Here is a 27,510-nt window from a genome sequence, read left to right as displayed (position 1 = left end):
TGTTTCTAAATTATCCGATCGATTGCCACTTAGTACTACGATATGGTATTTTTCTTCACTTGTAAGCGAAAAGTCTTAAGTTCGATTATAGCTAAAGGCGAATTCAGACTAACTTAGTATCAACTGGATCAGGCACTGACATCTATTTTCATTGTTAAAATATTAAAACCAAAAGCTCCACGCTCCTTGTCTATCTATCCAAGGACCCTTAGACCAACAAACTAAGCCATCACACTCAGAGGACAAACTGACATAAAACGGGTTCACCGTCATGTAGCGTCTCAATATACTAAAATAATGGCATGTGTTGAAAAATGCTTACATATGTTATCATTCTATTAAAACATGATATTATGATGACAGTAAATTGTTTCCATATAAGTCGTCACTTTTCATCCTAGTTGCACGCCCGCCCCTCTTGGTCCCACTTGTAGAGTGTTGGCCGTGCTGCCGCATGTTGTTAGCGTGAGCGTCTGGACCAAAGACTTTCTCCATTCCAAGGGATGGAAGAGGCGGAGGCCTCATGTTTTTTTTTTTTTTTTTTTCCCCTTATTCTCCATGGCCATGTGTTACTATGCAAGGTAGGTGTATTGTTTATCATCTAGTTATGAACAACACACATGTTTTTCACAAAATAAAAACAAGACCACATAGGTGGGTCCTACCGCAAGGTATTACATCACTAAACAGTAACGAGTATATTCTATTTACCGTCAACTACTCGTCATTTTGATGAACAACACACATGTTTTTCACAAAATAAAAACAACACCACATAGGTGGGTCCTACCTTAACGTCAGTTATCGTAAGGTATTACATCACTAAACAGTAACGAGTATATTCTATTTACCGTCAACCACTTGTCATTTTAAATTTTACTAGCATATGAGCACACACGAAGTGTAAGAAAAATTTTTATTTTTGTTTTTGAAATAGAAGGAAAGAGGAAGAGAGTGATAGAGAATGTGGGAGTAAGAGAAGTTTTTTTATTTTTAATTAGAGATATGTTAGGATGACATGTAAGTGAGGCTTTGAAAACAAAAAAAGCAAAATTTAATTGTGTGAAATTACATTTCTACCCCATATTTCTTATTCACGTTCTGTTTTAATTAGAAGGTTAAACTGGTAATTTCATAAGATTTTATTTGACAATGAATGTTTTATTAATTAGCAGAGATTATTTTTCGGATTTCAAGTAAGTAATCATGTCCTGCTAATGATTCCAACACCTATCCTTAATTATTTCAAGTAAATAAATACGTCATTAAATCTGAATTATTACTAATAAGAGCAGTTAAAAACTTATTAGGAAATTTACTAGATTTAGAGATTGTTTGGATGTGCTTCTGAAATGATTGAAATTACTTTTGATGAAAATGTTTTTAGAACCAATCATTAGTAAAGATGCACGTAAATCCTGGAAAAAGCACTTAAAGTGCTTTCTGGAAGAAGCACATAACTGATACTTCTTGCAGAAAGCACTTTAAGAGCTTTTTAAACCAAAAAAATATTTTTTCTAAAAATGATTTCAATCATTTTAAAAACACATTCAAACGAGTCATTGATTAGGTAAATAAAAGCTCTTTATCATCACCGACGAATTTGCAGCATTTTATTTAACATCCACGCTGGCACATTCCAATTGTCGTCCACAAAAGGTCAAAACAAAACCAAAGTCAAAAAGTAAAGCAATTCAATTCAAAGGAAAGGGATTTCTTCGGATCCCTTCTTCCTAATTCATTAAATTCGAAAATTCAAATTATTGAAATTTGATTTAACGACTAAAGTTATTATAATTTTTAAAATGAATATCTATTTGTAGCCGTTGAATCAAAATCAAATTTCAGTAGTTCGAATTCTCGAATTTGATGGATTAGAAGAATTCAAATCCAATTGGAAAACGTATGGACCATCTAGATTCGCACACGTGGCAACCTGCATGCTTTCGTGGCCCCACCACTCACCCCACTCCTCTTTGCGTACTGAAGCAAAAGTCGGTTTTCTCTTTGACCTATTTAAACGATAGGCAGCCGTTCTTTAACCACAGTTTGAGAGAGTTTGAGAGAGAGAGAGAGAGAGAGAGAGAGAGCCCAGACGGTTTTCTTGTGCTCTTGTTTTCCTTGCTTCTCCGCCACCCCGACGCCGTTTCGCTCAGGTTTATGCGGCGGCGGAGATAATGGAGAAGATAGAGGCAGAATTGAAGGAGGCGGAGACGAAGCAGAGGAGTCTGAGCAAGGCGTACGAGTGCGTACACGCGCAGGCGACTGCGCTTATTATCTTCGCCGTGCAATGGAAGGACCTGGAGGAGCACTTTGAGTCGACTCGGTACTCGCTCGAGTCGCGATTCCGGGAACTCGCCTACCGCGAGACGGCGGTCCGGGTCCGGGACGAGGAGTTGGCGGAGAAGGAGATGAAGTTCTACACGGAAGTTGAATCGAAAGCGGACGAGTTGGGGAGGATTCAGATTCTGATCGACGAGAAGGCTGAGGAGGCTATACAGAGTAAGAACCACTTGCAATCTCTCCAGTCTTTGATTCTGGAACATAACGATGAGGTTATGGTGCAAGAGAAGAGGTTGATGGAGGTTGAGAGTTTCGTTGGGGAGAAGAAGAGGGAGTGCGATTCGATTGAGAGACGGGTTAAGGAGAGGATGAAGAAGTTGAATTGGGTTGAGAGAATGGTGGAGGAGAAGTCGAAATTGGCTGAGTTGAAGGGGGAGAAATTGAGGGGGTTTGAAGAGGCGTTGGAGAAGTGTGTAGAGAAGACTGAATTGAAGGAGAGGGAGTTGAATGAGATTATCGGGTCGATTGAGGAGCGCAAGGAGGAGTTCAGTTGGATAGGAGAGCAGATTTTGGAGGCGGAAAAGCTGATTAAGGTGCAAGAGGAGCAGTTGGATTTGAAAGAAGAGAAATTTAAGGAGGTGCAAAAGGCGGTTGAAGAGTGTGAGAAAGAGTTGAAATTAAGAGCGGAGCGGATTAAGGAGGCTGAAAGGGCGGTTGAAGAATGTGACAAGGAGTTGAAAATGAAGAAGGAGAAACTTAGTGCGATGGAGAAATCGTTAGTGGAGTGCTCGAATGCCATGGAATCAAGGGAGACAAAGATTAGGGAAATGGACTCGAAAAAAGATAAAGATTTTTGCTTGCGTGAGAGATCATTGGAGGAGTGGTCCTGTAAGCTTGAGTTTAAAGAGAGGGAACTTGTATTGAAAGAGAGAAATGTCGAGTTAAAAGCTGGGGAACTCCGAAAGTCTAAAGAAGAAGGCGAAAAGTATTTGGAATCTCTCTCACAGGGACTTAAGGAGAAAGAGAACCAACTTCAAGGCCTTGACAAAGAGCTCAGATTGAAGCAGAAAGAACTTGATTTGATCAAAAAATCCACTCAAGAACGCGCCAAAGACCTGGAATTGAAAGAGAGGCAGCTTGAAGATCAGGCCAAAGAGTGTTCGTTGAAGCAGATAGAATTTAATTCGATCAAAAAGTTCACTGAAGAACGCAGCCAAAACCTTGAACTGAAAGAGAGGCAACTTGAAGACCAAGCCAAAGAGCTTGAATTGAAGCAGAAAGAATTTGATTCGATAAAAAAATTCTCAGAAGAACGCAGCCAAAAACTTAACCTGAAAGAGAGGCAACTTGAAGACCGGGCCAAAGAGCTTGAATTGAAGCATAAAGAGTTTGATTCGTTAAAAAAATTCAGCGAGGAACACACCCAAAACCTGAAAGCGAAAGAAAATACTAGTATTTTTCTTTCTCAAGTGAAAATTGAGCAATTGGAACAAATCCCTGCCAACAATGCTGTTGTTCCTTCTCTCACAAGTAACCAGTCCAGCGTCAATATGGATGGTAGAGGCTCGCTGTTGTTCATAAATGAGCATTTGAAGAACTATGTTCTAGTGGGTAGTGAAATCTCAGCTGTTCTTCAGGTGTCACCAGACCCGGCAAAACTGGTTTTGGATTCTATGCAAGGGTTTTACCATTCAAATTCAAGGGCGGACAAAAGCGGGTGTGGTTTTGATTTGAGCATTACCAGGGTGAGTTGTATCCTTTTGTTGGAGACTTTAAAGAGTATCTCCCCCAAAATTAACCCTGAGGTGAAAGAAGAAGCAATTAAGTTGGCAGGTGATTGGAAGGTTAAAATGACGACTGGGACGGAGAATTGCTTGGATGTTTTGTGTTTTCTGCGGTTTGTTAGTACATACGGAATCACCTCTTTTTATGATGCGATTCAAAGTCTTTGTGCGATCGTTGCTGAGGATGAACACACAACTGAATTATCCTGTGCCCTTGGTATCAGTGATAAGGCACCCGGTAAGCTCTTTTTTCTTGTTCATGTACCTAAATTTCCAATTTGGTTATATCTTAATTCCTGATTTACTTTTATAAAGTCGAGGGTTTCCTATTATGTTTCTCATCCATGTTATGTCAATAAGTAGAACTCTATATCAGCAGCAAGCCAGCAACGATGCCTTTTAAGGGATCGTTTGTTGTCCTTTGAAGATGAATTTCTCACTAAGGAAACTTATCTCTTCCGATCCTCTCCAAAATGGTAGGATAAGAATGAGAAAGTTTCTTTTCGACATGCCTTATAGTTGTGCCGTTTAGAGCAGGATTGTATACTAGTCCCTTCAGAAATTCTCAGCAGGGTAATTTGCCCCAAGTTGCAACTACGTTGCGCATCTAGTTCTCTTCTTATATCTCAGAAGAATCTCTTCTTTTGGTACAGTTTCATCTATCTTATTCCAAAATTGTTTTTGGGAAATTATTCTTACTGAAAATTTTGCACTTTTTAATTATTATTTTTTTATATATCAACTCTTGCTTCAAGTTTTCTTCTCATTTATCTCATCTTCTTTTGATACCATTTCATCTTGGATCTTCTTATTGCACATTTTACATATACTTCCAAATTGGTCTTTTAGGCCTTCTTTATCTCCAATGTGCCCATAATACCATCTTATGCTCTCACATTTGCAAAACAAGCCTCGTTCACTCTAGCCAGTCTTGGTACTCTCCCTCGTTATCATCAAATATGTTCTGCTCATTTTCATTTACCCACTCTCTCAGCGAATCTTCTTTCCGGCTTGAAAAAAAAAGGCTTATATTCTCCTACCTCCTGTCTTGAACTTATTTACTTTGGCTTTGATAGGATCCTTAAGTGATAGCTTATGACTTCCACACCTTACCGATTGACTCAAAGCACGATATGTTAAATTTGGAACTATTCACTCTCTAACCGGCCTACTGCATTTTCTTTGTTTCTTACCACAGCCAAAACTGAGACACCAGAATCTTTACTGGCAAAAAATGCTGGGACCTTTTCTTCTCCGAATCTTCAACTATCTGCCACCACAGATGCTAGTCATTTGCAGGGGGTTTTAAATGAGATTTTCAGTAGGGATCGTCTGTTGCAGAATGAAACTTGGGCTACTTTTCAAATGTCATCAGATCCAGAAAAGTTTGTGATGGATGTGATGCAAACTTCTTTTGCTAAATACTGCACAGTAGAAGATGTTGGTTTTAGAGAAACTGTCATGTCGAAGTGCATTTCACTACTCGACAAGCTAATGAGAATTAAACCACATGTTGGACCTCATGTTAACAAAGATGCCCTAAAGCTAGCAGTCCACTGGAAATCAAAAATTGGTGCAGGCACCCAAGCCTTCGAGCTTTTGGGTTTTTTGCAGTTCATCGCTACATATGGATTGCTTTCTATGTTTAATAAAGAGATTTTAGTGTTTCTTGGGAGGATTTCTCAGCAGAAGCAGGCGCTAGAAGCATGTCAGACACTTGGTTTAGCTGATAAGATCCCTGGTAAGTGTATAATTTAATGCTTTATAGATGATGGAGTCTTTTTTATTTCTTTCCAATTAAAACATGCACGAAATTGGATATGATATCAGAGAAAGAAAATAAAATATGTCGATAAAAAAATTTAAAAACGAGAAATTTTCTTTTGCACATGAAAGAACTTCATCACTTCGTCCCTCTTCTTAAATGTCAATAGCGAAGCTTTTGCAATTTCTATAATCTTTCTTTCTCAAGATGTGATCTTCAACGTTATCCTCCTTATGATATTTGAAACTTCTTCAGAGCAATTTGATAAATCCTGTAAATCTGTTTTATATGTAGCAGATTTCATTCGGAATCTTATTGAAAAGAAGCAACTAATTGAAGCTGTTCAATTGATTTGCCCCTTCAAGTTAATTGACAAGTTTCACCCAGTACCTCTCTTGAAAGAATTTGTGGAGAATGCAAAGAGGTTGTGCATACAAAATAGCAAGAGAAGTAAATCACTTGATGAAAAGGTACCTTGTAACTTCTTTCGACATCCAATATCTCTTGCTTAAAAATAGTTAAACATAGCACCATCTTCAATGTAAATATACATATACTGAGTCATGGACACTTTTTACGTTTGTTCACAGGATGAATGTATAAACAACCAGATTGCTGATCTTAGAGTTGTGATTCAATGTATCAAAGGTTGCAATCTCGAGTTCGAGTACCCTTCCAGGTTCATTGAAACACGAATAGCTTTTCTGGAAAAACTAAAGGAGGATCGGAGACGTCCCAAGACATCTCCTCCCTCCAAGGTTGAACAACACAATCAGAAAAATTCTCCGGTCTCCAAGGTTGAACAACAAGAGCAGAAAAAGGCTAGTGCCTCCAAAGTTGAGGGACAAGAGCAGAAAAATTCGCATGCCCCTAGGGTTGAAGGACAAGAGCAGAAAAAGTCTGCTGCCTCCAAAGGTGCGGGGCAAGAGCAAAAAAAATCTCCTTCCTCTAGGGTTGAGGGACAAGAGCATATCGAATCTCTTGCCTCCAATGTCAAACAAGGGGCAGCAAAGCCCCTTGCTTCCATTGTTGAGGGACGAGAGCAGACAATATCTGTTCCCTCCAAGGTTGAACCAGAACACCACAGAAGCGGTCAGAAAGTTGAGGGACAAGAGCAGAAAAAGTCTCACGCCTCTAGGGTTGAAGGACAAGAGCAGAAAAAATCCGCTGCCTCCAAAGGTGCGGCGCAAGAGCAAAAGAAATCTCCATCCTCCAATGTCGAACAAGGGGCAGAAAAGCCTCCTGCTTCCACCGTTGAACAAGAACAACACAGAAGAGGTCAGAAACGGAGACCCAACACTTTGCCTCGTCAGTTTCAACCACAGCAACAGCGTCAAAGCAAGTATCATCGGACATCTGAATCAATCGGCCCAGGGTATCGGAAGCCATCTTTGTGGCATGAAAACCATAGACACCGTGGTCAGTTCGGTAGGGATGCCAACAGCTATGAAATTGGTGCTAATGCTGGTACCGGTTTTACTGCCATCCCGAATCCTCGTCCTTGTGTTCCTCATTAGACCCTGTATAAACCTGCTATACATGCTAACTACGAAAGACCGGTGCGTAACTCTGGCCCGTCCCAGTTCACAGTGCTGCTTACGGGTAACTTCCTCGTAACGTTCCTCCTAGTTTTTTTGGTGGCACGACTTTGGTAGGTTGGCAGCCCGCTCTCTTCTGTAAGTTGCACTACTGCTATTTAGGAGAAGCAACCTAATCTGGCCTTACTATTGTAGATACCCTTTGACATAGTGTCATTTTTTTCCCTTTGTTTTTGTCCAAAGTTGACATAGAGCTGTTTTCAAATAGGATAATGCTGGGATATCAAAAATTTTAAATCAAATTTACAAATTAAATGATGTAGTTGTTAATGATTGGATTGTTACTTATGTGTTGTTTAACGTTCTTATTTTCTAATTTTTTATTTGTGACACGTCATTTGATTTGTAAATTTGGTTTAAATTTTTTGTCTCACTAGCATTACCCAATTTTTTTGGTTTGGACGCTCGCACCACTCTTGTTGTCTGACTAGGACTCATTGGGTAACACACATTTATTTTATCAATTAAAATTAATTTTATCAAACTTGCAAATATATATAAAAAAAAATTACAAGAGTTTTGGCCCCAAAATTTATAGATGCTGAAAGATTTTTGTCTATGGGTTGAGCAAAATCGACGTTTAATTTTTTTTTTTTTTTTTTGAATAGGTAACATTCATTACCAACAACAAACATTACAATACAAAAGACTAAAATTTACAACACAAGGAACCAAAATTTACAACACAGGCCCAAAAAACAAAAAACAACAGTGGCCCAACCAAAAGGTAAGACCAAAACAAAAGAAAACATAGAAACAATCGGATCCGTTGTGTCTTCCGCCATAACCGCAACTGCAACCACCAAAACGGCAGGCATGCATGTCGATCCAGCCAAATTTTTGCCCCAAATGAAGCCTTACCTCATCGATATCAGCATCCAATCCCAAGCTTCACTCTTAGCACAACTACAGACAACTGACAACCTAAGCAGTCCACAAGCAACACTGCCAGCAAGGGCAAACAACAAAGAGAAGGTGGTGGTGCAAGGAACACCTGACCCAGTGGAAGCACTAGATCTACACACCAACTCGAAACACCACACCCAATCATAGCAAAGAGTGACTGAAGCTTAGAAATTGGATGTATATGGATGAGAGACAGCAGAGGGGAGAGAAGAAGGCAAATCGGCCAATACATTATAAAACCAGGGAAAAAACAACTTAAGGAAGAAGAGAGAGAGAGAGAAATAAACAAAAGAAAATCGACCGATTCCAGCCGGAGCTAGGATCGGCAACACCAAAATTGGACACGATTAGAAACCATTCGCAAAGATCGGTGAGAATAACCCTCAAACAGAGGGAAGGTCTCTCATTGAGAGAGAAAGGAAAGTTTTTAATCGACGTTTTAATTTGTCAACAACATAATCAAATGACTTCGAAACTAAAAAGTAAACAAGAGATTAAGTGCTTAATCCAAACTCAAAACATAATCAAATGGTAAAAAATACAAAAAAAAAGAGATTAAGCGCTTAATCCAAACTCAAAACAAGTCAAATAACGGCCAGGACAAAAAGGTTGGACACGTGGCAAGTTGCATGGTTCCGTGGTCCCTCCTTTGTATCTAAGTGGCAAAAATACGTGAACATAGTAGTGGAACGAAGTATAAATTCTTAGAAAAATTAATGAAAATGGTTTGAAAACTTTGAGTTTTAACGATAAAGAAAAAATAAAGGATAAAGTGAATAGTATCAGAATTGACTTTTTAGGGTAAAAATATGATTTTTCGTTAAAATAAACAGTACTAGAAACTTTTCGTTAAAATTCCCTAAATTCTTTCCAATTCATGCAGAAGTTGTTGCTTAAGGTTCACTGTTACGAGATTACATGATATAATACAATTGATTAAAAATTTTTAAAAAAAATTAACAAATTATATTATGTCATTTAGTATACCGTATAACGTGTTTCTAACGTAGTGAAAATTTTATCCACTGCCAGCTCATAAAACAGACTGTTTCTTCTGGTCTCTGACTCCATTCCTGAAATGTTTCATAACTTTGGTTGCTTGGTTAAATGGTAAATTCACTTTTTAAGAAAAACAAAAAAAACAAAATTTGAAGATGCGGGACACGTGTCGAATTGTAAAAGCCTGTCCAAATGTCATTTCAAAGACATGATCTTTGAGTATTTGTATTGTACAGAATCACCTGCATGATTCAGAAACGTTGAACTCCAGAGCTCCAGACACAGACAGAGCTTCAAAAAAGTGACAAAAACCTTGCAGGCGCTGGCTGGAGGTTGAAGACGAAGAAGCTTGCCCTAATTTTCCCACAAAATCCACTGCAAGAGAAAATTTGAAAGACCCAACTCGAAGGTATGTCAAATGAATCCCCATCTCCCTTTCAATTTCTGGGAAAATGAATAGTATTTCTAGGGTTTGGAGAAAATGAACAGTCATTTTAGGGTTTTTATGGGAAATGTACCTTCCATGGCAGTGATACCAAGCACAATGTTTTTTTTCTGCTCTCCCCTGTTACTCTGTTTTTAGGGTTTTGGGAAAATGTGTTGTGCGGAAGCATCAAATATGACAAGACAAATAATTCAAATAACACAATGATTTATACTGATTCGGCTTAAGCCTACATTCAGTTTAGAGACGGCGAGAAAATTTCACTAATAATCAAAATAGAGATTACAAATAGAGTTCAACTCTCAAACTCCAAATCCCACATACATCCGCTAGCTCTCACTCATACAAAGAACAAATGGAGAAGATGGAAACACATACCAAATCCTTCTCTCCTCCCAAAAGCCACGAAACGTAGCACCAATATCTTTGATTGAGTGATTAATATCCAAAGGGGTTACAAACAAAGGGGGGAAGCAGCAACTCTTTTTCCCATGGGAGAGCCGAATGTTCTCCCTGGTATGGCTCTCATCCACTGCCGCTCCTTCAAAACCGTAAGGCATAACAAATGCCTTAATATATGCTGCCAAAAGAAGGCTCTGCCTTCTCTCACAACAAAAGGCCACCGCACTCTTCCTACTTTTCTGCTTCTTTTCCGAAGCTTGTCTGCTGCAAACAAAAGTCAGCAATGGCTGCCAGCTTTCACACTTCTTTCGGCTGCTACATGAAACCAACAGCAGCTTCAGCTGCCTTCGAAAAATGCCAAAAGAAAAAAGGAAGGCTACTTCCTAGCCTTTATTTTTTCTTCCCCTAGCAAACGTCATCATTGCTAACTTTTACTATTAGCCGAAAGTAGATGCAATTTGGCCACATATTCAACAAAATGTACCTTCCAATTTCCATGGCGGGGGAGCTTTTCAGGGGAAACCAGGGTTTTTATGTTTATTTTTTATTTGCTTGAGCTTTTCAAACTCTCTGTTCTCCGTGGCTGTGTTGTCTTAACAAGTTAGGGTTTTTACAGGGGCAGGAGAGTAAGAATGGAAGAGAAAGGTTTGAACTTGGAAGAATCAGAGTTGAGGCAGAGAAAGGTGGCCCTGCAATTTAAGGACCTTTTGGACTCTATTGATTCCATCCGGGACGAGATCCTCAGTCTAGTTCAAGAGGTCCAGGATAAGGAGAAGCAAAGTGGAGTTTTGCGGAGCCAAGTCAAAGCCAAATCCGAGGAATTGCATGGACTTGAGAGGTTGATTGAAGAGAAATCAAATGAGGTTGAATCACTTAAGTCCTCCTTGTGCGACTTTCAGTCATCGATCGAAGAGCACAATGAGGAGCTTTCTGCTAAGGAGAAGCGTTTGGAAGAAGTTCAGAGATTGGTTGGAGAGAAAGAGAGGGAGTATGATTCGATCAAAAAAGGGATTGAACATGGAAAAAGTAAATTGAACTGGTATGAGGAAGCTGTGGAAGAGAAGTCAAAATTGGTTGAGTCGAAGGAGGAAAAATTGAAAGGGGTTCTACGAATGTTAAAGAAGTATGATGAGGACATTGAGTTTAGAAAGATGCGATTAAATGGGATTCGGGGGTCAATTGAGGAGCGGAAGAAAGAATTTGCTTTGAAAAAAGAGCAAACTAAAGAGGCGGAAAGAAAGGTTGATCAATGTGACAGAGAGATGAAGGATAAAGAGAAGAAACTTAGTTCGATTCGGAAATCGATTGAGGAGTCCTATAAGAAAATTGAATCGAGAGAGAAAATAATTGATGCAATGAATTTGAAAGTGAAAGATTTTTCTTTGCTGAAGAAATCCATGGAGGAGTGGTCCACTAAACTCGAACTGAAAGAGCGAGAATTTGAGTCAAAAGTTAAGGATCTTACTTTCATTCAAACGAGAGTGAATGAATGCCTCAATGAGGTTCAGTTGAAAGAACAACATTTCGATTCACTTGAAAAATTGATTCGAGAAGGAAAAAAGAATTTGGATTCACAAGAAAAGTCGTTACAAGAATGCTCCAATGGTCTTGAATTAAAAGAGAGGCAGCTGGAGCAGCGGGCTAAAGAACTTGAATTGAAACAACAAGATATTGTTTCGATTCGAAATTCTGCCTCTGATAACAGTGTCATTGTTTCTTCTTCCACAAGTAATCAGTCCAGCATCAATAGGGATGGTGAAGGCTTGCAGTTACTCATGAAAGAGAGTTTGAAGAGAATTGATTCATTGAGTAGTGAATTGTCAGCTTTTCTTCAAGCGTCATCAGACCCAGCAAAATTGGTTTTGGACGCAATGGAAGGGTTTTACCCTTCAAATTCGACTGAGGACAACATGGGGCTTAATTATGATTTGATAGTTATTAGAAGGAGTTGTGTTCTTTTGCTACAGGAGTTGAAGAGGTTAACACCACAGATCAATCCTCTGGTGAGAGAAGAAGCAATGAAGTTGGCGGATGACTGGAAAGAAAAGATGACGGTGGTGGCTGAGAATAGCTTAGAGGTTTTGGGTCTTTTGTGGCTTATTACGGCATTTGAACTGACCTCAACTTATAATGCGAGAGAGCTTCAAAGTCTTCTTGCTTTAGTTTCTCAGCCAGAACATGCACCTCAACTGCGCCAGGCCCTTGGCATGACACATAAGGCATCTGGTAAGAACTGCCATTTTCTGCTAAGCTAAAACATATTGCGCGTGTGTGTTATATCATACGAGGGATATTCTTCTCAACTAAACATATATTTATATCTAAGTTACTTTTGAATGATATGCGAGGGTTTCACATTCTCATTATGATTCTGATTTTGGAATAATAACAGATGGGATATCAAAGTTGGAATGTTTATAATGATTGCATTGCCTATATAGATACAATTTACTATATATAGCTAACCCTTGTTAAAAATAATCTTGGCTCCGCCACTGCGTAGAAATGATCCCTGCATTAGCTGGTATTTATTTAGTCATTTGGATGGTAACTGGCATGTTTTTAGCTATGCATCACACACCTCCTTTGGATCTAGCTTTCAACCGCGTAGAGTACATTATGAGAGTTTAATAATCAGGTACACCCCGGGGAAGGCTACTCGTTCTCTAATATTGGCCGGTGGTGCAAATTTGGCATATACTCTTAAGTTTGCCTTCTAGGCTGTGCCCTTCTAATTTACGCATAATACCATCTGATATCTGAACTATGGAAAAGAAGCATTTTCTTATTTATGTTTAGGTACTTTTTTATTTATATGAGTTTTTCTCGGTATAATTTGAATCAAAAAGTATGCCCACCGCCACCTATTGGTTAACTCTTAGAAGCACAAATGCCACATAATGTTGTAGATATCTTTTATTCAAAGTTATTCGTGTACTGACCCTGTGCACTGCCTCGATTTGTTTCCTTTTGCAATTCCATAGCAGATAGTGCTCTTTCTATCCCTATCAAAATTGAGGAACCAGAGCCCTCAACAGTCAGAAATGTGACTGCTTCTCCTTCTCCAATTCTTCAACTAAATGCGAATGCCCCCACCGATGCAAGGAATTCGCAGGGGCGTCCAAATGAGCATTTAAGTGGGAATGATTCAGCTAATAATGAATTGCTTGATGTTTTACGACTGCCGGTAGACCGAGAAAAAATTGTTTTGAACTTGATGCAAAAATCTCTTCATCAGTACTGGAGCAATAGAAATGTTGGTTTCATAGACAATCTCGTGAAGACCTACATTCCCATGTTGAATGAGCTGATGATAACCTCATCAAATGTTGCCCTCGATGTGAAAAAAGAGGCAACAAGCCTAGCAGTCCAGTGGAAAGCAAAAATGAGAATAGATAAGGAAAATTCATTGGAGATTTTGGGTTTTTTGCAATTTTTGGATGCATATGGATTGCTTTCGACCTTGAGTGTAGATAATACTGTGATGCTTCTTGGGATTATATGTCAGAATAAACCGGTCCTACAATTATGCCAGATACTTAGTTTTGCAGATAAGATCCCTGGTAAGTTTCTTGACCATTGACATTCGTACGTGATGTTTGTATTCCATTACATTTCTCTACAGTTTACTATATTTTGGCTATAGATGTTTGTAACTGTGAATGCCTTAGATGTCATTTCTGTGTCCATAGTGTTGGGTGATAGCTTGGGGTTGGTTACTGCCTTAAAAAAATCGTGTTTCTTGTAGATGGCTTTGCTAACTGTAACTTCAAGTTTGGGTGGTGAAACTGATCAGGAGCAGTTTGACGAACCTGCCTCTTTGTTTTGCAGGTTTGATTTGGAATCTGATTGAAAGGAAGCAGCCGATTAAGGCTGTTAGATTGATTTGCACCTTCAAGTTAACTGACAGGTTCCCGCCAGTGGTACTCTTAAGTAAATATGTGGAGGATGTAAGGAAGTCTTTCCGTGCAATATTACAGGGAAAGAAAACAATTTATGAAAAGGTATCTTTACTTCTTCTGGACATCCAATAGCGCTTCTTCTTAAATAGTTAAACCGAGGACTCCTTAGTGTATGTATAATATATATTTATCAAGGCTTATTTTTTCTCACAGGATAATGTAATAAACAACCTAATAGCTGATCTGAGGGGTGTCCTTTGTTGCATAAAGGATCACAATCTTGAGTCCGAATACCCTTATAAGGACATTGAATTGGAAATAGTTCAGCTGGAAAGTCTAAAGGAGAATTTGAGACGCTTGCCAACGGCTATTGCCTCCACTTGTGAACAACAAGAACATGAAAGAAGGAAGAGATGCAGTACTAGTTCTGCCCCCCAGTTTCAACCACCAGAGAAACGTCAAAATAGAAGCCATCCAACAGCTGTAGCAGCTGCTGCTAGATCCTGCACATCTTTCCGTTTGCAGTTAAATCCGTCATCTCAGCTATTTGGAAATAATGGACACCCTGGGCAGTTTAGTATGGCTGCCAACCACCATGAAACTGGTGGCAGTTTTGGTTCTATGCAGTTAACTTCGTCGTCTCAGCTGTATGGAAACTATGGACACCCTTTTCAGTTTGCTATGGACCATGAAATTGGTGCTAATTTTGGTCGCATGCAGTTCAGTTCGTCATCTCAGCCGGCTGAAAATTTTGGATTCCCTCCCTTGGCTTCCAACGAGCATGGGATTGGTGGTAATTTCAGTGCTGTGCAGGATGCCGGTTTACATAACTCTAATCAGTTCTCTCCCGGCGCTCATGGTTCTGACCCTAGCGAAACCTAGCAGGGAACCCTCCACACAAGCTAACTTTGACGAACCACCTTCAACCCCTGTGTACAGTTCTGATTCTAGCGTACACCGTCCTTGTACGGTTATAACTTCTTCCTTGAGTCACACGTAATTGTATCTACGACACGAATTCGGTAGGTCGCCAGCCTGCTTTCTGTTTGTGGATTGCATTACTTCCCACTGTTGTAGTGTATAAACCTGGAGATGGATAGTCCTTGACATGTTTAGAAAACGTTATTGCTTAGGATGTTGCACAAATTCTAGCTAGTGAAGTTCAAGGCATTTTGGGGATTTTCTATGGTGCTCTGGGGTATGTTATACAACAGAGTTTTTAACCGTTAGAATATTATTGGTCAAAAATACACTGACCAAGTTTTAACGGTTAAACCCACGGTATAGGATGGTTAAACCCACGTTATAGGATATTTTGAAGCATCGTAGAAATTTCGACCATTTGGATAGCAAGTCAAAACAAATGTCTTTCCTATTTTGATGCCAAATTATAAGTTTTTGTTTGCTCTATGCAAAACACAACCATACTATGAACTCTTTCAGCTGATAACTCAAAATATGTCATCTTTCTGTTTCTGTATAAGCTATATTGGAAGAGGGAGAATTAAACACATGACTACAAGTGTAGAGGTCAATGCTCGTAACTTATTGAGTTATAAGCCATAAACGCTTTTAACTTATTGAGTTATAAATCATAATGGTCGCAATGAATATCAACTTCCTCAGTATTTTCTCCTAAAGAAAATACTTATCAAATTTTTTCATTGAAAGATAACTATTGATCAATTTTTATTTAAATAGGTATGATGTCACACCATATAATGGAGAAATTTTCAATATGTCAAAAAAACAGCTCGATATACCAAGTGTCACAATATAAGTGATTACTTTTTTTTAAAAGTATCTATACTTATATTATGACCAAAATATGGATCTATTTAACCACAAGCTGGTAGCCTAGTGGTAAATGGTGGATTGCGAGACTTCCTTCAAATAAAAAACTGGAGGTCTCGGGTTTGAAACCCGCTGCTGGGCTAGAAACCAGACTTGTGGCCAGGGAGAAGCTGAAATGCTTCTGTGAGTATTTCCAACCTTTGAAAAGGGTGAATAACCGTGATTTGCCACAAACCTTTTAAAAAAAAATGGATATGTTTCCCTGAAAACGGTATTTCCTTGGAATCCCCATTTCCTTCTAACATAAGACCAATTTTGACCGATCACAGGCCAAGGCGGGAAAACGATAGACACGTAGCATGTTGTGTGGAAGCGTCAAATATGAAATCAATAAGCAACAACGGCAAAATATGATAAGACAAATAATCCAAATGACACAAGGATTTATACTGGTTCGGCGTAAGCCTACGTCCAGTTCCAAGACTGCGAGGAAATTCCACTAATATCAAAATGGAGATTACAAATAGAGTTTTAACTCTCAAACCCAAATCCCACATACACCCAATAGCTCTCACTCTCACAAAGAACAAATTGAGAAGATGGAAACATATACCAAATTTCGTCTCTCCCAAAAGCCACAAAATGTAGCACAAATATCTTTGATTGAGTGATTACTAACAAAAGGGGATTACAAACAAATGGGAAGGATAGAAAACAGCAACCCTTCTCTTTCTTCTCTTTAATCTGCCGTTCCCAACTCCTATTCCAAAGGCATAACCAAATGCCTTAATATAAACAAAAGGCCCCGCCTTCTCTCTCTCATCTTCTCTCTTTCGGCTGCATTCATCACACAAGGCCACATATTCTTTGCCTTTGTAAAAGCCACAAATCAAGGGCTAGACATCATAATGATGTCCCCCTTTTCCTTATTCTATTTTATTAGCCGAAATGTATTTTGGCTTGTTGTCCACTTGGTCACAAATCCAACAATCTCCACCTTGACCAAGTTCCGAAAGCATCACAGAGAATCGAATCAACAATCACCATAAGCACCCAAAGTACAAACTAAAGACAACGGAAACTAAATCAAATTCCCCAAACTTACCTGTGCTCATAACAATTTCCACCTCGACTCAAACTGTACCAAAGCCAACGAAAGTGAACATTTCTCTACCGTCTTCTCCAGATTTCCAAACCATAAGTGTCTTGACCAAAACAAAAGTGATTCAAACGAAGAATTGAAATTCTTCAATATCGCCAACAAAAGATCAAGCACACCATACCAAAGTTGGACACACAACGAACTCCACCTGCTCACAAACACCATGGTCTTAAACTGCACCAATAGACTCATTCACATAGCATGGCACATTCTCCAAGTCAAAACTGATTACAAATTTGGCAACAAGGTCTCACATACCACATACAAAAAATATGCCCTTCACTCAAGTTTACCATCATCACATGAGCACCAACAGGACAACCAAAATTTCAAATTCAAATAATCAGCAGAAGATCCAAAACCATACCTCAACTGGAGTCTTCAAGAAAACTAATTGCAGATGATGGAGACCAACAGACCAAATAGCAGTGGCAAACAAATCCAACCAAATGTCCATAGACCAAAGTTAGAAAGCATATAACTTGCCTTCTACAAGAGGGTTCCACACAAATGTTCCGCATTAGGTGTCTCCAAAATAGTGTGGTGTCTCACTATCCAAACTTGCAGAACTTAACAAATTGGCCCTCACTGAATTCAACTTTACCAAAAAAAAAAGCAAAACCATACCAATATCCAAAACAATAAAAACACCGATGAAGAGCAACTGACATAACACAAACATACATAGAGGCTACTAAGCAACTTTCTCAAATCATAACAAATAATCCTTACAAACTCTTAAATCTCCATATGTAGCAAAGAGATTTAAGAGTACCCACAACACCAGATTCCTTTTTTTTTTTTTTTTTTTTTTAATTTCAAATCTGGTGTAGCCAACTGTCATCATAGAACAAAGTCGAAGTCGTCATCGACGACATTCGCACTCGCACCAGCATTATCTTTCAATTTTGGGCAATCAAATTTCCAATGCCCTTCCTTGCGACAATAGTTGCATGTGTTGTTTCTGGTCTTAGACTTCGATCTCAAATTTCCTTTATTACTACCTGAACCATATTCCCTATCTCTGCCTCTTGCTATAAAAGCCTCAGAACGAGAATCATTCAAATTTCCAATGCCCTTCCTTGCGACAATAGTTGCATGTGTTGTTTCTGGTCTTAGACTTCGATCTCAAATTTCCTTTATTACTACCTGAACCATATTCCCTATCTCTGCCTCTTGCTATAAAAGCCTCAGAACGAGAATCATTCAAATTTCCAAATACTTTGTTCTTTAACTCTCTTGAATTCAAAGCGGCTTTTACATTCTCCATACAAATAGAATCTCTCCCATATAACAAAGTTTCAACAAAATTCGAATACGAAGGAGGTAAAGAACACAACAAAATCAAAGATTGATCCTCATCATCAATTTTATTATCCATACTTTTCAAATCCATAATAACCTTATTAAACTCATCAAGATGGTTTTGAATAGGTGTACCTTCAGTCATACGGAGAGTGTACAAACGTTGCTTCAAATACAAACGATTGGTGAGGGATTTGGTCATGTATATACTCTCCAACTTAAGACACAAACCAGCTGCAGTAGTTTCATTTTCCATCTCACGAAGAACTTCATCAGATAGTGATAACATAATTGCACTATGTGCTCGATTCAAAGTGTCTTCTTTTTCTTCAGTAGACCAATCTTGTGGCAAGGCCTCCACACCCCGTAACGCCTTAAGCAACCCTTGTTGAACTAGCACAGCTCGCATCTTAACCCGCCACAGGCTAAAATCATTCCTCCCATTGAATTTTTCAATATCATATTTCACCGACATATTCGAAGGTTTCATAGACATATTAGTACAAAGCCTCCAAGTCGAAACCCGAAGCTCTGATACCACTTGTTGTGCGGAAGCGTCAAATATGAAACCAATAAGCAACAACGGCAAAATATGATAAGACAAATAATCCAAATGACACAAGGATTTATACTGGTTCGGCGTAAGCCTACGTCCAGTTCCGAGACGGCGAGGAAATTCCACTAATATCAAAATGGAGATTACAAATAGAGTTTTAACTCTCAAACCCAAATCCCACATACACCCAATAGCTCTCACTCTCACAAAGAACAAATGGAGAAGATGGAAACATATACCAAATTCCGTCTCTCCCAAAAGCCACAAAATGTAGCACAAATATCTTTGATTGAGTGATTACTAACAAAATGGGATTACAAACAAATGGGAATGATAGAAAACAGCAACCCTTTTCTTTCTTCTCTTTAATCTGCCGTTCCCAACTCCTATTCCAAAGGCATAACCAAATGCCTTAATATAAACAAAAGGCCCCGCCTTCTCTCTCTCCTCTTCTCTCTTTCGGCTGCACTCATCACACAAGGCCACATATTCTTTACCTTTGTAAAAGCCACAAATCAAGGGCTAGACATCATAATGATGTCCCCCTTTTCCTTATTCTATTTTATTAGCCGAAAGGTATTTTGGCTTGTTGTCCACTTGGTCACAAATCCAACATGGCAGTCGCCGGTACGGAACAAGACTCGTTTCTGATTGGCCTAATGGCCATACCCGGTTAGACTCAATCCTATCCGTTGATTCACCACATCTCTAAACCAACAGCCCAGATGCATCTTACAATTAATAAACCCACTGAGCTCTGTAGAGAATGATTTCTGCATGAGCTCACTCCTCTGAGGCTGAGCTACTGAGAACGTCGAGCTGAAGAAGAAAGCTTGAAGCTTCCGCCATTGCCGACACGGAGTCGTATTGTAGCAAAACTGACTCAGGTACGTCGACACGGTGTCGTATTGTAGCTCTCTCCCTCGCATTCTGGTTCAACATCTCACCTCCTCTGTTTTAGGGGCTTTTTTTTTTTTTTCCTGAGAAAATTGGAAATGTACCTTGTCTGATCGCCATGGCACATCAGGGTTTTATCGTTTTTCTTTCTCCATTTTCATAAGGCATAGTATTGCGGAATTTAGGGTTTCGATTTTTTGTTTTGTTTTGTTGCAGAAGTTGCAGAGACGTCAAAGATGGAAACTATGGTGTCCGGTTCGGATGAACCGGAGTTGAAGCATAGGAATCTGGTCATGCAGTGGAAGCATCTTTTGGACCACATTGACTTGCTCCAGACCCAGTTTGAAGAGCTTCAGGAACGGTTCGACTCGGAGCGGAACTCACTCCAGACCCGGCAGCGGGAGGTTGAGGAGCGCGAGGAGGAGTTGGGGGCTAAAGTTCTGAACTTTCAATCGGAAATGGAGTCCAAAGCTCAGGAATTGTATGAAATCGAGAGAATGGCGAAAGAGAAAAGAAGGGAGGTTGGTGGTAGGGAGAAATGGTTGTTGGAAATTGAGGAGTTGGTTAGGGGGAAGGAGAGAGAACGTGATTTGATAAAAAATGATATCGAAGAGCGAACGGAGAAATTGAATTCGGTTGTGAAAAGTTTGGAAGAGAAGTCGAGGGAGCTGAAGGTGAAGAAGGAGGTCACTGAAGTGAACGGAAGGCGATTAAATGCGATGAAGGGGTCTATTGATGAGGCCGTGAAAGATTTGGTTTCGACACAAGAGCAGGTTAAAGCGGTGCAGAAATCTCTCCAAGAATGTCACAAGGAGATTCAATCGAAAAAGGTGATACTTGGTGGCCTTGAGAAATCGATAAGGGAATGTTACAATACACTCGAATCTAAAGAGAAAACCATCAGGGCAATGGAGTTGAAACAAAAACAATTTGAGTTGATGGTTCAAGAGTGCCAAAAGCACTTGGAGTCAAAAGAAAAGTTGTTGCAAGAAGGTTGCCATGGACTCGAAATGAAAGAGAGGCAACTTGAAGAACAGGTCAGAGTGCTTGAATCGAAACAAAAACAATTTGAGTTGATGGTTCAAGAGTGCCAAAAGCAATTGGATTCAAAAGAAAAGTTGTTGCAAGAAGGTTTCCATGGACTCGAAATGAAAGAAGGGCGACTTGAAGAACAGGTCAGAGAGTTTGAATCGAAACAAAAACAATTTGATTCGACGACTCAAGAATGCCAACAACATTTGGATTCACAAGAGAAGTTGTTACAAGAAGGTTCCCATGGACTTAAAATGAAAGAGAGGCAGCTTGAAGAACAGGTCAGAGAGCTCGAATCAAAACAAAAACAATTTGAGTTGCTGCGAAAATCCAAGGAAGACATCCAAAATCTGAAATCCAAGGAGAAGAATAATTGTCCCTGGGATGGCAGATGCTTGCAGTTGCTCATGAATGAGCACTGGACGAGAACCGATTTTGTATGTAGTGAAATTGCAGCTGTTCTTCAGGCGTCATCTGAGCCAGCAAAGCTCGTTTTGGATGCAATGCAAGGGTTTTACCCTTCAAATCGGACCGTGGACACCACTGAGTTTGTCTATGATTTGACAGTGATTAGGAGGAGTTGTGTTCTTTTGTTACAGCAGTTGAAGAGATTCTCACTACAAATCAATCCTCAGGTGAGAAAAGAAGCAAGGGCTTTGGCGGCTGAATGGAAGGCTAAGATGACTGTGGCGACCGAGAATGGATTGGAGATTTTGGGTTTTCTGGAGCTTGTTTCTGTGTATGAAATCACAACTGTTTATGATTCGAAGGAGCTTCAGAGTTTTCTTGGTATAGTGGCTCAGCATGAGCAAGGAACTGAGCTATGCCAGGCCCTTGGTATCACCGATAGGGCACCTGGTAAGCTCTTTGTCAGTCCTATTTATGTGATCTGTTTAGTCATTTCAGAATTGCAGATTATTCCTCCCAATTTTATAACTGTGTTATTTAAGGATTTCGCATCTGCTGTTTCATGTTCTCTTCTCATTTGTCATATAAGTATCTTAGTGAAGGTCTCTGGTGCCGCAAATACTCTTGCTTTGAACCGCTTCATCCCAGATCTCGTTATTGGAGTTCTGCAAATTCTTCTAATTCGATCTTTTAGTTAGCCTCCATCTCCAATTTGCACATAACACCATTGGTGTCTGATACATGCAAAACACAATGGCATGCCATACTCCAATCCTACTGCTTACCACTTTAGTAAAGCACAACCCCGGCAAGTAATCTTTTTCTTTGTTTCTTCTTGCAACTGCACAGCAGGTAACAGCGTTTCTTTGCCTATAAAAATTGAGGAACCAGAATTTTCACCTGTTATAAATGTAGCAACTTCATCTTCTCTGGATCTTCAACCGAATGCAAACACAGATACAAGGAATTTGCAGGGCTCTACAAATGAGCATTTAAATGAGAACGAGTCAGTACAGACCAAAATGCTTTTTAATCTACAAATGTCAAGGGACCCAGCAGAAGTTGTTTTGAAGTTGATAAAAGAATCTTTGGCTCAGTGCTGGAGAAAAGGAGATGTTGGTTGTGAATCTGCTGTCATTGAGGATAGCATTTCCCTGTTGAATGATCTAACGGATGTCTCCACACCTATTGGACCAGATGTGATAAAATATGCAAAAGAGCTAGCAGTCCAGTGGAAAGCAAAAATGAGAGTTGATTCCGAAAATTCAATGGAGATTTTGGGGTTTTTGCAGTTTATAGTTACATATGGATTGGTTTCTACCTTTAACAGAGATGAGATTGTAAAGCTTCTTGGGACGATTTGTCAGCATAAAAAGGCCTTGGAATCATGCCAGGAAATTGGTTTTGCAGATATGATCCCTGGTAAGTATCTTGAAAATCAACTTTCATAGTGTGGTGTTTTGTTCCGGAACCATTGCTCTTATCTGTTTCTTTTGGTAGTTCACAAATTTTCGGCTTTAGCTGGTTGCAATTATGTGTCCTAGCTAGATGCCATTCATGTGTCCATTGTACTAGGGTGATAGCTTTGGCTGGTTTTACACTACCTTTGGGATGTAATTGGTTGAATATTTGCCAATGGCTTGAAGATGATCGATGGAAAACTTCACGATTCAGTATAAACAATCATGAAAATGTACATGAAGTTCAGAAAGAGATTGTTTACAGGCTAGACTGAATTTTCTTTGTGGATGGATGATATATTGTAAGGCGAAAATTTTATTACTGCGGTTCAGAAGCTCCGAAAAATTCACACACAAGTGTGTCTTGATTCGTTTGATAGATAGTTTTTCTGAATGGTTCTCTTCTCCTCGGGTGAGAGTTCCAGTAATTGGGAACCAAGTTAGGATTGCGTTCTGCGTTTTACTTGCATAATTAGGTTGCGTTCAAATTTCTTTCCCACCTCAAATATGTTTTCTTTTGATAATGCATTTGCTAGTGGTGACTTCTTTAAGTTTAGATAGTTATAATTTGCAATTCTCCTTAGGGAAATTCTCTGGAGCTGTTTGATGAATCCGTCAATTTTGTTTTACACGCTGCAGATTTTGTTCAGGATTGTATTGAAGGGAAGCAACTGATTGAAGCTGTCAGCTTGATTTGCACCTTCAAGTTAACTGACAGGTTCCCGCCGGTGTTACTCTTAAAAGAATACGTGGAAGTTGCAAGGAAGTCTTACTGCACAAAATGGCTGGTAAAAAGATCACTTGATGAAAAGGTACATTACATCTTCCTTGGACATCATATAGCTGCTGCTGCTTAAATAGTTAAATTCGGGATCATTTTCGATGTAAATGTACATGTTTCAAGCCTTTACTTGTGCTCACAGAATGAGGTGCTGGACGACCACATAGCTGGTCTGAAGGCTGCGATTCAATGTATCAAAGACAACAACCTCGAGCCAGAATTCCCATGCAGGGACATCGAAAAAGAGATAGTGAAGCTGGAAAAGCATAAGCTGAATTGGAGATGCTCGGTTCCACTTGCTGCCTTCAAGGTTCAACGAGAGCCCGAGAAAGGGAAGAAACCGAATACCACCCGTGTATCCTTCAAGATCAAACCGCCAGAACAGCGTAACAGTAAGCGCCTCAAAACGGCTGGCCTGATGGACTAGTGTGCATAGTAAAACCGGAAACCTTGACCGTAGTTTTAGCCTCTAATTACCTGCTAATTGCAAAGTTTGATAGGTTGTTGTCAGCTGCTTTCTTTGGAGTTGCATTACTTGCATTTAGGAGAAGCAACTGTTTTAACTGAAAGGAAATGCCTTGAGAGATATATGAAGAGAAATGCCTTGACTAAAGCAGAATCCCTTTTGTTTATAATATATATATATATATATATATATCTGCTTGGTTATTGTTTTTGAATTTCAAAGTTAACTGATAAAATTGCAAGAATTGGAGTTTGGTTGATTTTATTTTTGTAAAGTTTACAATATTATTTAAATCAATTTCTATGTACTTTAAAGCATAAATATGAGGATGGTATTTTTTGGAACTGGATCCTCTCCAAGGCAAACCCTCGGGATCCTGCTGAGTGACAAACACGGACCGTTGGATTTCGATCAAACGGCTATAATTATTATAACTTTAAGAGGGCCCCTCTGCCCGTGTTTGTTGCGCATGATCTCGAGGGTTTGTCTCGGAGAGGATCTAGTTCCAAAAAAATCACTACGAGGAGGCCTAGTGGTTAAGAGCGGATTTTAAACCCTTATTCCATACAACGTATTTTGCGTTCCATTTATAGCGTTGGTGGTCAAGAAAGGCTAAAATGCATCTATGAGTCTTTTCAACCTTCAGCTATTAGGTTGTTTGTTACATTAAAACATTTAACCGTTAGATCTGTCTTTAATGAAATTCTGTGGTTGAGATTCTGTGGCCTGTAATTTAATCTCAACCACAGAATTTCATTAAAATTAAATCTAATAGTCAAAAGGTGTTCCCATTTTTTTGAAAAATGGATATCTCTTCCCTTAAAAGGACCTGCAAATATATATTCACTGAGGAGCTCTCGGTTTAACTATTTAAGAAGAAGCGCTATTGGATGTCCAGAAGAAGTAAAGGTGCTTCCCTGCATTTGTAGCATTTGAAATGATGGCAGTACCTCTTCGTGTAGCATTTGTGTTCGATGAACTAACGTGTTATTCTTGTGTTGCGTTGGCGTTTATGATTTCAGTTTACTGCCTGGATCTTCACACTAGCAATGGCGGATTGCAGAGCAGTCCTACGCTGCTATGTACGGAAAAAAATTCATTGGAACGGAATACGGGTGGTACACCGCGTGTTTTTATGTAAGTGGTGGAAAATTTTATTTTTTAAGTTATTAACTTTTTAACACACATATCCCATCATTTGTATAGTGACACGTGGTGTATCACCTCGTATGCCGGTTATGTTGTGCTAGGATAACATCAAGCCTTATGGAACCAACTCAAGCTAACCCACATCAAATATATCAAATTGAATGCAAGAACAAAATATTAAAGACACCAAGATTTTAATGAGGTTCCTCAGCAGTCAGTGTAACTGGAGTACGTTCTCGGAGCAGTAGGAGTTCACCCAATAATCTACTATCAATCAAATGGGAGTTAACAAAGTGTTGGCAAGCTCATAACCTAAAACCCCAATACAACCAATAACTCTTACACACTAAAGAAACAAATAAAGAGAAATATAATGAATAATTTCCTCTCTATACAAAACTCAAAACTATTACAACAACAACAACTACCTTGATGAATGATTACTAACAAATGTAGCAGCTTTCTTGTTTTAGGCCCTCTGCATCTCTCTCTGCTCTCGGCAGCTCTCACTTCTCTCTGTGGTGCTCTCCATTTTCTCTCAAATTGCTCCAAAAGCAACAACTTTCTGTTAAGAACCAAAACCCACGGATGTAGATGGCCAAACAAATAACTTTAGACAAGGTACCTGTTTTTTCTCCCCAAAACAAGGAAGGGACACAATGATGTTATCCACTTTTTTTTTCTTTTATTTAATCAAAAAGCATTTGCAAGTTGGCCACTAATTTTGGCCACTATCCAACAGGTTAATTACACTAAAAAATTTCTCGCTATGTACACTGCAAATGGGAACAACGGTGGACCAAATGCTGATTGAGAGATGCACAAGGCTAAGGAAATCGGAGCAGATATTGTGGCAATCAGGCTTGCCTGTTTGAGAAACTTCAATCCTCAGGGTGATCTCGAAATTCTTATTAAGCAGTATGCTGCCTACCCTCTTGTTACTTATAGTTAGAGGTAACGAAAACTTTTCAGTTGTCCCAGCTGAAAAATGTCGCAAATCATACTATCCTAGCGGCTGACGAGGAAGGTTATCTACTTAGGACACTTTAACGAACGTACAAACATCACAACCAGAATCGATCATTCTCTTTATCTTATCTAATTAAAGAAATAGATGGTTCATCATGTGGGCTACATGTTATTATAACCGTTTATTTGTTTGTCACATATAGATGCTTAATCAATTTCCTAATCGAATGAATTTTTCTAAATGTTGTTTCTATTAGTTTATATGATTACAAAAAGAATGAAAGATTTCATTAATTATGAAGTTTGTACAGTAAAATGATACTTGAGAACTTTCATAAAAGGATCAAACCAGCACTAGTTGCACTGATTAGTGCAAAATTGAGGGGCAACAAAAAATCAAATACAACAATAATAGATGTTTGCTCACCTACACACCTAAGTAGTGCGCATGATCCGGTAGATGATATATTGAAAATATAACTTTATTATAATGATAATACATAATGTATTGTCATTATATCATCAATATAGTGAAGAATCTACCTCGTCAATACGAATCATACGGAAACCAACCCAAAACGTGAGTACTAATGTCCAATAATGATATGGGGAGGTCAGGTAACACACATTCTTATACTTTGTTTTCTCTATACACATCAAATCAACTACATTTTTGGAAAGCTCAAGAAAAGTTTGAATGGCAAGGGCGGGGCCAACAAAATGGACTGACCATCTGGAAAGCTCAAGAAAAGTTTGAATGGCAAGCGAGGGCCAACAAAATGGACTAACCAACAAGTTTGTGGTGTAGTTTGAATGTTATGTTGTATTGTTATTCCATCAACATCGAACCCAATACGTAAAAGTACATGCATAAAACATAAGCGCTCTTGAGCACATGAACTACAAATACTATTAATTAACATTTTCGGTTATGTATCGAAGATGGAATAAATATATGAATAGATGCCTTAAACTACTTGAGTAGCAAATTCTACTAAAATCTTCAGTTCTGTGTCTAACACATACAACTTAAAACTGAAAAAAATAGGTTTGAGTTTTTTTTGGTCTTCAAATGAAGAAAGATTAGGCGAGATTAGCTTTTTGACAATGGTCGCATGCGAGTCACCTACTCGCCCTCGAAGGGGTGAGGACCATTACACCTAGAACTCCCCGCAAATCCATTCTCCACTTTTTTTTTTTTAAATTTTAATTTTTAAAAAAAAATTTATAATAAAAAAGGTAAACGAAAAAGATACATACCAGGGACTATGCCAAGAACCACAAAGACAAAAACGATCAATGAAAACAGTAATAAGGACAAAACGAAATGTCACGAGTATGAGCAGAGGCTACAAAATCTGAAATCGTGGACCATCGGTAATAAGCATAACTATCTACCCCAAAAGAAGCTAAAGCATTTGCAACCTGATTTCCTTCTCTATAAATA

The 27,510-nt window shown here is 39.0% G+C and overlaps 3 protein-coding genes and 1 long non-coding RNA gene across 8 annotated transcripts; 3 read left to right on the top strand and 1 right to left on the bottom strand.

The window, feature by feature from the left end:
* Window positions 1-2,009: 2,009 nt before the first annotated feature.
* On the top strand, window positions 2,010-7,688 carry LOC103451351 (FRIGIDA-like protein 5). 2 transcript variants are annotated; one of them, XM_029090087.2, is made up of 4 exons: window positions 2,010-4,305; window positions 5,266-5,808; window positions 6,127-6,302; window positions 6,423-7,688. In XM_029090087.2, the coding sequence occupies exons 1-4, from the start codon at window positions 2,178-2,180 to the stop codon at window positions 7,347-7,349; spliced, it is 3,774 nt and encodes a 1,257-aa protein (XP_028945920.1). In that variant the 5' UTR covers window positions 2,010-2,177; the 3' UTR covers window positions 7,350-7,688. The 2 variants fall into 2 exon arrangements, with proteins under 2 accessions (XP_028945920.1, XP_008388988.2); XM_008390766.3 differs by having other exon boundaries at window positions 2,019-4,305; window positions 6,130-6,302.
* A 305-nt stretch (window positions 7,689-7,993) lies between these two features.
* LOC139190014 (uncharacterized) lies at window positions 7,994-10,323 on the bottom strand. The gene is made up of 4 exons (XR_011573979.1): window positions 9,854-10,323; window positions 9,578-9,710; window positions 9,324-9,409; window positions 7,994-8,354 (listed from the first exon to the last, which is right to left on the bottom strand). It is a non-coding gene; the product is annotated as an uncharacterized lncRNA (long non-coding RNA).
* On the top strand, window positions 9,604-15,509 carry LOC103423662 (FRIGIDA-like protein 5). 3 transcript variants are annotated; one of them, XM_070809612.1, is made up of 5 exons: window positions 9,604-9,744; window positions 10,805-12,408; window positions 13,167-13,745; window positions 14,014-14,186; window positions 14,298-15,509. In XM_070809612.1, the coding sequence occupies exons 2-5, from the start codon at window positions 10,815-10,817 to the stop codon at window positions 14,964-14,966; spliced, it is 3,015 nt and encodes a 1,004-aa protein (XP_070665713.1). In that variant the 5' UTR covers window positions 9,604-9,744; window positions 10,805-10,814; the 3' UTR covers window positions 14,967-15,509. The 3 variants fall into 3 exon arrangements, with proteins under 3 accessions (XP_070665713.1, XP_070665712.1, XP_028945923.1); XM_070809611.1 differs by having other exon boundaries at window positions 10,799-12,408; XM_029090090.2 differs by lacking the exon at window positions 9,604-9,744 and having other exon boundaries at window positions 10,649-12,408; window positions 13,170-13,745.
* Window positions 15,510-19,656: 4,147 nt separating this feature from the next.
* Window positions 19,657-24,092, top strand: LOC103423663 (FRIGIDA-like protein 5). 2 transcript variants are annotated; one of them, XM_029090086.2, is made up of 5 exons: window positions 19,657-19,788; window positions 20,015-21,688; window positions 22,091-22,660; window positions 23,338-23,510; window positions 23,622-24,092. In XM_029090086.2, exons 2-5 carry the CDS (start codon window positions 20,035-20,037, stop codon window positions 23,904-23,906), a joined length of 2,682 nt encoding a protein of 893 aa, XP_028945919.1. In that variant the 5' UTR covers window positions 19,657-19,788; window positions 20,015-20,034; the 3' UTR covers window positions 23,907-24,092. The 2 variants fall into 2 exon arrangements, with proteins under 2 accessions (XP_028945919.1, XP_028945918.1); XM_029090085.2 differs by having other exon boundaries at window positions 22,088-22,660.
* The last annotated feature ends 3,418 nt before the right edge of the window (window positions 24,093-27,510 follow it).

Source organism: Malus domestica, chromosome 12 (genome assembly GCF_042453785.1).
Source record: "Malus domestica chromosome 12, GDT2T_hap1".
NCBI lineage: Eukaryota > Viridiplantae > Streptophyta > Magnoliopsida > Rosales > Rosaceae > Malus > Malus domestica.
The sequence above is the reverse complement of the archived record's forward strand: the minus strand, read 5'-3'. Positions and strand labels throughout refer to the sequence as shown.

Coding starts and splice junctions, on each gene's coding strand:
- LOC103451351 (XM_029090087.2), top strand. CDS start 2,178: ATGGAGAAGATAGAGGCAGAATTGAAGGAGGCGGAGACGAAGCAGAGG. Junction 4,306..5,265: donor TATCAGTGATAAGGCACCCG/GTAAGCTCTTTT, acceptor TTCTTACCACAG/CCAAAACTGAGACACCAGAA. Junction 6,303..6,422: donor GTAAATCACTTGATGAAAAG/GTACCTTGTAAC, acceptor GTTTGTTCACAG/GATGAATGTATAAACAACCA.
- LOC103423663 (XM_029090085.2), top strand. CDS start 20,035: ATGGAAACTATGGTGTCCGGTTCGGATGAACCGGAGTTGAAGCATAGG. Junction 21,689..22,087: donor TATCACCGATAGGGCACCTG/GTAAGCTCTTTG, acceptor GCAACTGCACAG/CAGGTAACAGCGTTTCTTTG. Junction 22,661..23,337: donor TTTTGCAGATATGATCCCTG/GTAAGTATCTTG, acceptor TACACGCTGCAG/ATTTTGTTCAGGATTGTATT.
- LOC103423662 (XM_070809612.1), top strand. CDS start 10,815: ATGGAAGAGAAAGGTTTGAACTTGGAAGAATCAGAGTTGAGGCAGAGA. Junction 13,746..14,013: donor TTTTGCAGATAAGATCCCTG/GTAAGTTTCTTG, acceptor TTTGTTTTGCAG/GTTTGATTTGGAATCTGATT. Junction 14,187..14,297: donor AGAAAACAATTTATGAAAAG/GTATCTTTACTT, acceptor TTTTTCTCACAG/GATAATGTAATAAACAACCT.